The sequence below is a fragment of the Argopecten irradians genome, chromosome 4 (genome assembly GCF_041381155.1).
Source record: "Argopecten irradians isolate NY chromosome 4, Ai_NY, whole genome shotgun sequence".
Lineage (NCBI taxonomy): Eukaryota > Metazoa > Mollusca > Bivalvia > Pectinida > Pectinidae > Argopecten > Argopecten irradians.
This window is the reverse complement of record NC_091137.1, coordinates 29,601,995-29,612,646: the sequence shown is the minus strand read 5'-3', so window position 1 is coordinate 29,612,646 and position 10,652 is coordinate 29,601,995. Positions and strand designations below refer to the sequence as shown.

General features: G+C 36.3%; 1 protein-coding gene across 4 annotated transcripts; it reads left to right on the top strand.

The window, feature by feature from the left end:
* Positions 1–1,035: 1,035 nt before the first annotated feature.
* Positions 1,036–7,327, top strand: LOC138321235 (uncharacterized). Of its 4 annotated transcripts, none has more exons than XM_069264756.1 (4): positions 1,036–1,080; positions 5,085–5,409; positions 5,680–6,332; positions 6,767–7,327. In XM_069264756.1, the coding sequence occupies exons 2-4, from the start codon at positions 5,162–5,164 to the stop codon at positions 6,970–6,972; spliced, it is 1,107 nt and encodes a 368-aa protein (XP_069120857.1). In that variant the 5' UTR covers positions 1,036–1,080; positions 5,085–5,161; the 3' UTR covers positions 6,973–7,327. The 4 variants fall into 4 exon arrangements, with proteins under 4 accessions (XP_069120857.1, XP_069120860.1, XP_069120859.1 ...); XM_069264759.1 differs by lacking the exon at positions 1,036–1,080 and adding an exon at positions 1,126–1,144; XM_069264758.1 differs by lacking the exon at positions 1,036–1,080 and adding an exon at positions 1,200–1,381.
* The last annotated feature ends 3,325 nt before the right edge of the window (positions 7,328–10,652 follow it).

Genomic DNA, 10,652 nt, shown 5'->3' with positions numbered 1-10,652 from the left:
GACTAATGGTTATATTGCTTGATGAGTTCCAAAATGAAATGCGCACATCTAGGCATCAAGAGGAATCTACATGTACATGTGAAATTTAAGAAAGACACTTTTTTTTCAGAGAAATGTCGGTAACAAGAAGTCCGAATGGTTTGTGGACAGGTCATGTACGGAAAAAAGGCCATCTCATGATGGGCTCAAAATCGTAAAATTTAATTGATGCGTATTTCCCTGTATTGTCTTTCATCGATTAGCCCTGGCATATTTCAACTTTACAGTAGTGACCATTATTTTCACGTGCAATATTAAATTATAGTCGCATGTAATGACTGATAATACGCAGAAATCAATCATCGAGACATAATTTCAAGATAATCGATTGCTGATTAATCGCAAAATGATATCGCCATAAGTAAAAGTCAGGACATCCAAGTGCAAAATTTGGTCGCGACGAAACAGTGATTTAGACCCTCCGGAGTGTCGATAGACCATTTTACAGGTTATATGGCTTTAGATTAAAAAAGACGCTCAAAGATCATGTGTTGATGTGTACAATATGTAAACTGTAACATGTTCTAAGATCACCGTGGTCTCATAGCATTAAAATTCAGAATTTCATAATTCGTTAGCGCTATACATATACATATCATCAATTTATTCTTTAATGAGTTGATCCTTTTAGAGCTCCTTTCCATCCCTGCAGACAGACTATGATAAGTATTATCAATCAGATAAAATGCACAAATATATTATCATTATTAGGTAGTCGCGGCTGTCAACAATTAATTATTTAAAAAAAAAAAACAACAACAAGATTCATTTCTTGTAGCTGAATGCCGCCTTTAAATAAACAATCAATGGATATTGTACATATAATATTGCGAAAATATAGAAATTTTGTCAGTCGAAACAAAACGTACAGTATATTTTCTACAGACATGTTAAATGAAACACTTTCGAAAGATAAAAAATAAAGTATAGTAAAATCTCATTTGTGGGAATACATACATTTATACTATTTTTGTTAGAGTTATTTCCCTTGTGTTATGGGGGTATCATGACTATAAATAGATTCGTACCTGTAAGAAGGAAGTAAGTATATATATCTTTTCTAACTTTGACATGCTGTTCATGTCTTTCAGTGACCACGTTTTGAGTAATAATGAACATGTTTTAATATTGGGGTTTAGTGCACGTACTACATTATACACGTACATGTACAATGTATATGTTTACTGAAGCCAAGTAACTTGTAAACGTCAGTAATTTGCTTCTTGTGAACGTGATACAAACATACATATACATTGTACCAGTATGTGATTCTTGCTGCCTTTAATTCATACATAAACCGTAAAGTGCGTCTTTGATTACCAGCGTGCTAAATACCTATACGGTATGTACATGACTATATATAATATATGTCGCGGTGTTTGAATTCACTCACTGTGTACATAAAATGTATCGTATTAGGTCTTAAAACTTTACATGTCCCTGTGTCATGTAATGTCCTGTACATGTAAATCTGTGTGTATGTAAGTTGTTAAGATGACGTATGAGAGGTGAGTGAATGGATTGGTTGAGTGTGTCACATTGACCCTGCATGACCCTATCCTTGCACGTGCACGTCCACCCTGGTGGAAGCGTGTCCACACTTTACATGGAAAATAGGCACCGGACATGTAACACCTATAGCTGGAAGCCTGTGTGCTTTACCGCCACAGTGCTGAAAGATATGTTTATTTAATATATAACTAGAAATAAAGTAATGAACTTATTCTTCATTATGCAATATAATTAATATACTAATACTTTTCTGTTATAACGTCTTTAAATAAATTGTCCACAAACCTTTATAATATGTATATGTATAACAAAGGACCACACGTGGTCCGTTAGGTTAGGGTGATGTATAGGGTCAAATGATTGTTAACTTAAAGCTGATAATGCAAGTTAAAAAGCATACATTTGAAATAAATATTTTAAAAAATGATTTTTTTTCTTTTAAATTGTTTCTGAGACATTCCCCAGTTATGACAGTGTCGTATCCAAGAAAGTGGCAGCCATTTTTATTTTTGCTCTGCTTAGTTACCGTCACTGGCCAACCCCCTATATAAAGCACGGGACTAGACACACGTGGACACACGTGCGTCATTTCAAATATAACTTGTCTAGTGTACACATGCCCCGATATTGCAAATAACAATGACAAACTGAAAATAAACACTGCACTCACCTGACAAGGTTTCATTGAAATAATATATGAATGTGTTGTCAGCTAAATCCCACATAATATCCAAAACGAGCTAATGAAACACTTCAATATACACCAGGTTTTACACGTACACCGACACGTGTGTGTCCTTGGTACAGTAGTTGTCGCTTGTTCGGGACAGGTAGTCATGTGCACATGGCCAGTCGAGAACATCGGTTACGATAATATACGTGGAGATATGTGGACGGTTAATCATTTGGATTTCTATTCATTTGTGTGGAAATTTTATTTTGACAAACATGTAAATGACAGCTTAGAGTATTTGATGTATTTTGTTGCCAAACAAGCCCCATTTGAACGAATATACGTACCCGGCCTACTATAACTTTCGACCGGGTACGAATTGGTCCTTATGTGTCGTAGTGGAGCACTGCCTATACTTTTTTTTAGGTTTCCAATTATTTTATGCGTACACATGCATTTACATATTATTTTTGTCCAAAACAAACATAGCTAACATATCTATACCGTACCGCTCACAACACGTCAAATTCACAATTTGTGGACTTGCCGTATAAATACCCTCCAGAAAGACCTCCATATGTATTATGTAAAAAAATAATGCCTCGATGAGAATTTGATATTTTATGTGGTTCACTTCTATTGTCTAGTAGGTTGGCGATATCAAACATTTTATAATGGTTTGCATAATCATTACTTTGCTCCATAAGCAGTAATAGGCACCAATTGTAGCTCTAAAGCCGACACCATTTTCTGTCTTAAAGTCTTTTGAGCTACAATATTGCAGCTAAAGCCCCATATACCTTTATAGGTAAGTGTTTTGTTCACGTAATAGTAGGTGATACACTCTGGACAACTGCAAGGTGCGTATGTACGTGTATAGACTGAGCGCACGTGTATCTATTCACGCGCTTTAAACAAAAATGGCTGACCTCGACAGGGGGTTGTCTCATAAACGATTCTTGAAATACAAGTGTGCTTTTTTTATTTCAATTTAAAACTTTTTAACTTGCGTTGTTAGCTTTAATGTAATAACTCTGAAATTAAAATAGAATGTACTATAAATATATTATAAATAAATACCTGTATATTATATTCATTACTTTACAGTATAAATATTATAGCCGGTACATTTATGTGTCCCTATGTATTGTCAGGTATTGTTCTTTTTATTTCAGGGTTATCTGTCTCCGTTTTGCGTATAATAAAACTATCAGCTGTTTACAGTTGTCAGAGTAGTTTATTTACGAAGAGAACATATCCACATTATCACTCTCGTGACATATATATATATATCACTTGCCATGCAGCGCCATGGATGGAGACTTAAAATCTCAAAATATATTTGCGTATTACACTAAGTGTAGTGTTTACATTTTCTTTCTAAAGGGTGGTCATTTCATTCTTTAGTAAGCCTTGAAGCAAGTTCTTCTCATTAATTAAACTATTGAACATATTTTGACACTTTAAAGTATTTTAATAGTAGGTTAGATTAGGTAAGGACGACCTTCCCTGTATGCAATACACTGTGTATGAAGTGCATGTTTTGAGACTGTGATACATTCGTGTTGTGTCGCTGAAGCATAATGCCAAAGATACCGAGCAGTACACCCCACCAATTTATGCTAACAACAAATAAAACGGTCCATCCATTCTCTTTTTCTTTAACACTGATTACGAAAGTTGATGAACAGAAAATATCACAGCCATAGTCAACCATGTTGACAGTTCTTTCTGTGGCCTACCCCGGACGTCAAGCCCTCCTGCTCCTGCTAGGGTCTTTTGCGTGGATTTGGCGGGAAACCATCTTCTGAACTTCTCTCTTATTGGAAGAACAAAAGAACAGATACCCTCCTCTACACTGCGTCTGATCTTTTGTCTTTACTGCTAATCCTATTATGATGATGATGCAAGTTTTCACACACGATCTATTGTGACATTGACCACGTTAGAAGGGTTGTTTTTCGATCAGACTTCCAACCACATTTACATTAGGGAATTGGTTGAATGTCCTCATTTCCAGCCTTCCTCCTCAGTCCTTTGTAGCTGTGTGTTTGCAAATCTTCATGCAAATTGCATACGTTAGCTTAGCAGCTGCTTAGGTCTTCCGTCATTCACAGCAGACGAGCGTTGAGGATACTAATCATACTATGTAGCCATTCTAAACGTTGTCGATCTAGGGGTTTCCTCAGGAAGATTCTTTCCTGACAAGATGCCAAGATTCTGGGATGTGTTAATTTACTCTAGGTGCATGTACATGATGTATTACAAGAAATCAAAAACAGTCCGGCTTTCGTGGCCTCTTTTTCTTCTGTACATGCTGAACTATCTATCTTTTCCATTTAATAGCGTGTTAAAAGAGCAACTAAGAGTTTCACTGTTACCGCCGGTAAAAAGAGTCACAACACGAGCATTCTGCAGTCTCCGAACGCAGCTTAGCGCTATACGTGATGTCGTTTAAATGAACATGGCTGCTAATATAATGTTAACCAAACCAACTAAATCATTTTTGTTTAAAACAATAGTTTTTTATCCACATTTCCTTTGCACCGTCTATTTCCCGGCTTCGTTTACAAGTGTTGCGAGTCCGCGAAACCTGCCGATATTATTAGGCTTTTTCATTTGTTATTTTTTTGCATAATATGTAGACTAGGTCTATATATTAGACAAAAAAAATAATAAAAAATAATAATAGACTATCATTTAGGCAGGTTTAGTGGACTAATAAATATAGATCAATTGTTTACATTTTAATTGCTCGTTTGAGGATAAACCAACAAAAACTGTGATGCAAACAGTGTATCGATTGTTTATAACTGCATTTACTGACACACTCCGTCTTATGTAATATTTTACCTTGCAGTGCAATCCAAACTCAAATTTTGTCCAACGAAGAAAAACTACTTGACAAGATTTTCATGACAGGATAATTAAAGCACCATGGCCGAAAGTCTAGCAGATCAGCTGAAGAAAGTAAAGCTGAAGAAGTCAGCGGAGCCTATGAAGGACTTCTCCAATCCTAAAACTATGGGATTCACCAGTGCCCAGGAAATCAAGGATTACGAAGATAAGGTCCTGGGTGTCAATACTGAACGCTGGGTAGAGCTTCTCAGTGACGTCACATTTCCTACTGTCACGTGCCCATTCACCATCGATGATGCCAAACTTTTCATTGAGTGTTATAAAAGGTAAGAGTTTTAGTATTTTTCAACATGTCAAAGCATTTGCTCATTCTGGAAAGGTTGTAAATTCAATTTCGTTTTCTTTACGTATCACGCTTGATCCGACATGAGAGGCATCATAACACTCCAATTCTATTTTGTTACCTATTTGGGAGTATATTTGAATATATTTTTATCAGTATTCCATTTTAAATTTATCAAATGTTATTTTCTATTATGAAATCGCCCTCGAAACAATTGGATAAACGTACTTAAATGTATCAATTGTTAACTCAGAATATTTGACAACAAAGATGCGGAAACAGCGATGAAAACTGACTGGAAAGCAGCCATGACGCCAGCTGAAACGGAACATTTGGATGACCTCACGAAGAGACTTGATTCTGCTATGTCTATCTTCACTAAAGAGGACGGTTGTGCATTCGTCAAGTTGTCTTCAAGAAGCGCCAAAGACGCCCCAATGTTACAGACGCGTCTAAAGGACATGTATAAAGAAGCTTTAGGAAAATTTAAGGAGGACAAACAAAAACATGAAAATACGAAAATAATTTGTTTGCTTCAAGCAGCATTCGATGCCATGAGGGTGTCATGTGCCGCTGACGTCATTGACATGTTTGTGAGAAGTGAGCGAGTGTATCAAGACCTCCTTTTAGCTGCTGTAAATCGGCCGGAAGTATATGATGAAAACTTTGTCATTCGGAAGTTTATTCCTATCGATGTAGACATGGAGTTCCGAGGTTTTGTTTACAATGGGAAATTGACAGCTCTTTCACAATACAACTATATGATATATTCGGAACGTCTTGTAGCGAAGAAGGAAGCAATTGCCAAACAAATTCTGGACTTCTTCAACAGATCTGTGCAGCCTAAACTCACCTCCGCTGGGTTTCCAGGGGAGTTCATTATCGATTTTGCTGTTTGTAATGTCGGTATGTACATTTCATATACTAGTATATTTCAGAACACAAGAGACAAGGAAGACAATGTATGTACATTTATAATAACTTAAACACTAATCAATTATTAAAACAATTGAAATCAGATGCAATACTGCAATTTCATCGATGTTCCAAATGATCAACGTTCAGTTTTTTTTTCAATTATTAAAACATGTTTTCAAATATATATAATTAATTCTTATTTGTTTTCATACTAAATCCAACTTTCTGATTGGCATACTCATAAAAGTCCGAGAATGGCGCGAAAACGCGGATTCACACAGTTTGCAAACAAAATTTATTTCATACCTTGATAAAGTTAAAAATAGTGATATAAATGCTTAAATAAAGATGTTTTAACTGGTGAATTGCAAGTTACTCAGTAGATAATATAAATTTCATATATCATATTCCATATATTACAGAAGCTGATGAGGACTCGTGGAAACTATGGGTTATAGAGTTAAATCCATTCCTGTCGTCGACAGATGGCGCTATGTTCAGTTGGGAACACGAGCGACACCTTCTGACAGGAGAGGACGGGTTTCACTTTCGGGCGGTACCTAGAACAAAGCCAGGATCCTTTACAATGCTACCGACCAGTGTCAGAGCGATTTTAAAGGAGACTTAGAACAATCTCCAGGCATCTTTTGAAAATCCTCTGAAAGCTGATTTTCGGAAACAACTGGATAATGTTCTCCTATGTATTGCACTAAAGCTCGAACTATCAAAGTCCGGAAGTATGGCTGTGAACCAAATAATAGCGTTAGTTATCTCTTATTGACAACGAACATGCACCACTTTGAAAGGAAAAAAAAAACAAGCATCTGACTCATAGCAAATGAATTCGTTGATGGACGTTTAACAATGGCAATTAAACATTTACACAAGTTCCAAAAGTAGCCAAAACTTTTCATTATATCTAAATCCATTGCTGAGAATTACAATAAATGAGATTATATAATCGAAACCATTTTCTCATATGAGATTGTGTTGGACCCAACTTTGTTTGGCATGTGTTCTTCTGAATCTCATGGTTCCATTTTGATTTTACATAAGAAGTCTTCGTACAACATTTTTGTTCTTGGTTTATGAGCCGCCAAGAAATGGAGGCATCTACATTGTACATGCTGTTGTAGGTCAGCATCACAGAGAAAACGAGATGGGCATGAAACAACATCGAAGGATATAGAAGCTAAATTAAATGACTTGTCAGATTGTTAAACTGTCGAAAAATTTCACGAAATTCGTGAGTTGGATAGGAATCTAATATTTTGTGCCGTAGAATAATGGACACAGCAAAGAAAATACAGTACGCAACCTGCTGAACCTACAACAATGATCGGTACCTTCACGTTCATGAGGTATAACCTTTACACAGAAAAAATACGGCACATAACAAAGAAAAAGTGGGGATAAAACGTTCTACAATATTAAAGACAACGAATGATTAATATTTTGAATCGTTTTATAACGTAGTTGTAAAAAATTATTATAAGTATTGATGTAACTATTTTCATCAACTTCATCGGGTTATTAATTAAATCAATTTTGTTTGCGAGCTTTAGTGAAACTCGACACAGTTTGCAAACGAAATTTCTTTCATACCCCGATGAAGTTCAAACAATAGTGACACCAATGCATATATGTTAGCGTCACCATTCTAGAATACGTTTTTCATCGCCTTTTAGGAGGAAGTAGGTGATATTCTGATTCTGGTCCGTATCCTCGTTTGGCATAGGACAAGGAGGTGGAAGCATATATGGCCTTTTCCCACTAACATCTGAGACAAAGTTTCATCAGACAAGTGCCCGACATCACTAATCTCGGTCCAGTTGATGTAATACTGGACACTCAATTTTGCACTGCTGCAGTGGTTATGTTGCTGACAATATATGCTTCCTTTTAGAGTTCCCACAGCACAAGGCACTCTTCCACTTCCCAAAGCGGTGAACGCTTCACCCTTCGAACACCTAATAATTGACCCCATTGGCATGATGTCTCGGAGTCTTCGATAAATTCGATCCAGGTGATAGCTGGTCTCTATATAAATGGTGCAATTCTGAACATGGTCTCATCAAAGAACTTTGCGGAAGACGCCGGATAGTCAGGCATCAGCATCTATGATGGCAGCTTTGGAATAAATGTTAAAAGTCTGACTTCTGCCTTCGGACACGCATTCCTGTGTATCCACGTGGATCTGTTTGGTTTCCTTTTCGCCTCCCCTGCCTAAAACTACGACTGGTCTTCTTGTCGACACAAAGATATTATGTATGTACTCAAAAAAACCGTCAATTTCGGCATTTATAATGTGCCTCGTTGAATTCAAAATTTAGCAGATCTTTCTTTTAGTGAACACAGTCCTGTGCCAAACATGGGCGTTTGTGTTGCCATAGGTCTCGTTTTGTTGCGTCCAAATTTTATACGGAGACGAGGCATTAATGTATACGGACATTTATTTGAAGTTTTGTTTACGATAACTAAGGTTTCCGTAATGTATGTCTTTGAAAGGCAATATTGATATTCCACTTTCTATTGTATTGTCTCAATATGTATAAGGTCTACCTGTAGGATTTCATAACGTGTCACACTTTGATTCGACGTTCAGCGTGGCGTCGCACTGTATCGTTATAATATACTCTAACAAGAAGAGAGCATGGTGGCCATGTGTTTAAGATGTCCAGCTACCACTAGCCTTCCACCTCAGGGTTACGAGTTCGAACGTATGTATATCTGTTCCGTAGGTTATTCACTGGCAATCTTCAGTTACCACTCCCTCTTCAGGGGATGTTCCAAAAGTGGAGATAATCCATTTTGATCATGGTTTATGAAGTTGGGAGAGGTACGATTATTAGCGGATTATTCCCTTTTGTTGATAACTGCAAATTAGAGTCCAAGGAAAGGAGTGCAAAGGAAGTTTTCAATGATGAACATTAGATCATAGAAACTCCCGAAAGCATAAATGTAAAACTGATGTAAAATACTGATATCAGAGATACCATGCACTTCATAATTGAAAGCGTTTGTGATAAACAATGTCGGTGTGAAAGGTACATGATGTTTTGTCAAGGCATGAAAACCTATGGGGATATATATGCAAATTTCCGTCTGGAAATCGGACTATCACAGATCGTGTAGAAATGTATCATTCCAAAACCCCAGAGGAAGTTATAACCAGGAAAGATTGGACGATTAGTTTGATTGCCTTCATAATGGGAGTAAATTTAATGAAGACATTACCAATTTGATTCACAATGGACGCACAAATAATATGGACCGGCATAAATTGGGCGTGCTGGAAAGAGACACAGAGGACACTACTATGGCAATGTTTTTGTACACCTCAGGTAAATGGTTGGTAGAAGCGGCGACAAAAATGAAATTCGGGCTTACATCAAAGCTCGCTCAAAAGTTGTTCTTTGAAGAAACTGATGAATGAAATTTCTACTGCTTTTGGACCTTCATGTGTCTTATGATACAGTTAGTCGAAGGAAAATGATATTTGAGCCTTGTGTAGAGTCCATTATAAATACACGGAAATCAGATAGGCCAAAATCCACATTAAAGGAAATCATTGAAGGAGCTCCCAGATATACAGTTCGTGGTATTGCAAGAAAGGTAGGCATATCATTATCAACTATTTTGACGAAGTATTTGAAAGTCCGAAAGCTTTCTGCTAGATGGATGCCACATCTGTTAATTGACGAGCAAATGAGGCAATGGATTAAGGATCTGCTCTGTGAGGTTTCAGTCTCGTTGAAGTCTCGATGAAAATTACAAATAAAAAAAGTCTTCATTAAAATTAGTTTTTATCCTTAATATACTCTTGTTTCTTATGTTGCACATACACTTATTTTGGTAAAACCATCCACATATGAGGGCAGCCTTATAAGTTATTTTGCTTTTACCTCAGATCTGTGTTTAAGGTAGCTCCATACTTTTGTAAAAACCCATGTCATTTTTTTTCTAACAGATCTTATTTTCTTGCATTTTTCATGTAGATTTCAAATCTGTAAAAATAAATGGGTGTTCTCGAACTACTTTATGAGATATTTGAGCTTGAAATATACCATCCATGCAAATTTGCTGACCGAAAATAGAAAAATTCATAAAATTATGTTTTCTGTAATATTAGGGTGAATGTAGTCTCGATCCTGTTGATTTTTTGTCCTAAATTTCTTACAATAGAACAATATACAAAACTATTTTATTTTTACAAATGCTAACTAACTTTTGTTATTTCCCAGGACCGTTTCTATACGTAATTATCATGTTTTGCCATATTTTCGCCCGTAAAAAAATCAAGGAATA

Excerpts from the sequence above, each read along its gene's own strand:
- LOC138321235 (XM_069264756.1), top strand. The coding sequence starts at position 5,162 with ATGGCCGAAAGTCTAGCAGATCAGCTGAAGAAAGTAAAGCTGAAGAAG. Across the intron at positions 5,410-5,679 it reads TTCATTGAGTGTTATAAAAG|AATATTTGACAACAAAGATG; the intron begins GTAAGAGTTTTA and ends TTGTTAACTCAG. Across the intron at positions 6,333-6,766 it reads TTTTGCTGTTTGTAATGTCG|AAGCTGATGAGGACTCGTGG; the intron begins GTATGTACATTT and ends CATATATTACAG.